Genomic DNA, 1018 nt, shown 5'->3' with positions numbered 1-1018 from the left:
AGACCCCACTCTTCTCCCACTGGTGGGGACAGAACCCAGGAGTCCTGCTGTCCATTCTTCCTGCTCCAGCCACTAGATCTGCTTCTTCTCTATTGGTTTATATTAGGGGTGCAGATGTCAGAGGCGGGGGGAGAGAGAGGTCTCTATTCCCCACTAATGTAAGGGCTGTTTTGCAGGGGCCTGCCTTGGCGAGACAGCCCCCCATTCCCTGCACACTACAGGGCTACTGAGAGCGGGGGTTGGGACAGTCTCTTTGCCCCTTTCTAGCACTCCCCCCCCCCACATCCTATGGGCTGCAGTGCATGGGGCAGGGAGGTGCAGTGGGGAAAAGGGGTAGATGTGGAGCCTGGTTTGTGGAGCCAGGCAGCAGATGAGCCTCTGGGGAGGGGAGTGCAAAACTACCCCCACCCCCAGGCTGTACCCAGTGCCCAGGGTACCCCCAAGCTGTGCCCTGGGACCTCCCTGTCCAAGGGAACCCCCCAGCTGTGCCCAGGAACCCCCCTGTGTCCAGGGGACCCCCCCCAGCTGTGCCCAGGAACCCCCCTGTGTCCAGGGGAACTCCCCACCCCCCTGTGTCCAGGGGACCCCCCCGGGCAGTGCTCAGTGCCCATGGAACCCCTCCCCCCTCTGTGCCCACCCCCCAGGACTACATTCCCCAGCCTCCCCCGCGGCGCAGCCACGTGTCCCGGAGCAGCTGGGGGAGGACAGGAGGCGGCGGGAGATTCAAATCCCGACTCCCGAGCCGGGCGGAGCCGAGCCGAGCGGGATGGAGCCGGCGGCGGAGTCCGGGCCGGCCCGGGCGGGCTGTGAGTGAGACCGGGCGGGCAGGGGGGTGGGGAATGGACAGACAGACAGACAGACATTGGTGTGGGGCAGGGGAGGAGAGGGGACAGGCTGGTGGACGGGAGCAGAGGGGGGCTGCAGACAGAAAGGGGTGTGGCGGAAGGGGGCAGACAGGCTGGGGGACAGACTGATGGACAGGAGCTGTGGGGAGTTGCTGGGATGGACAGACAGACAG

At 65.7% G+C, this 1018-nt stretch overlaps 1 protein-coding gene across 1 annotated transcript in view; it reads left to right on the top strand.

The window, feature by feature from the left end:
• The first annotated feature begins 757 nt into the window (after positions 1–757).
• IQGAP3 (IQ motif containing GTPase activating protein 3) overlaps positions 758–1018 on the top strand; it is a 44645-nt gene continuing 44384 nt past the window's right edge. The window contains exon 1 of the mRNA XM_026656224.2: positions 758–806. Within this exon, the coding sequence (XP_026512009.1) occupies positions 767–806 (40 nt within the window). The 5' untranslated portion in view covers positions 758–766. The remainder of the gene's footprint in view (positions 807–1018) is intronic.

This window comes from Terrapene carolina, unplaced genomic scaffold (assembly GCF_002925995.2).
Source record: "Terrapene carolina triunguis isolate 2854851 unplaced genomic scaffold, T_m_triunguis-2.0 Scaffold227, whole genome shotgun sequence".
NCBI classification, from domain to species: domain Eukaryota; kingdom Metazoa; phylum Chordata; order Testudines; family Emydidae; genus Terrapene; species Terrapene triunguis.
The sequence above is the reverse complement of the archived record's forward strand: the minus strand, read 5'-3'. Positions and strand labels throughout refer to the sequence as shown.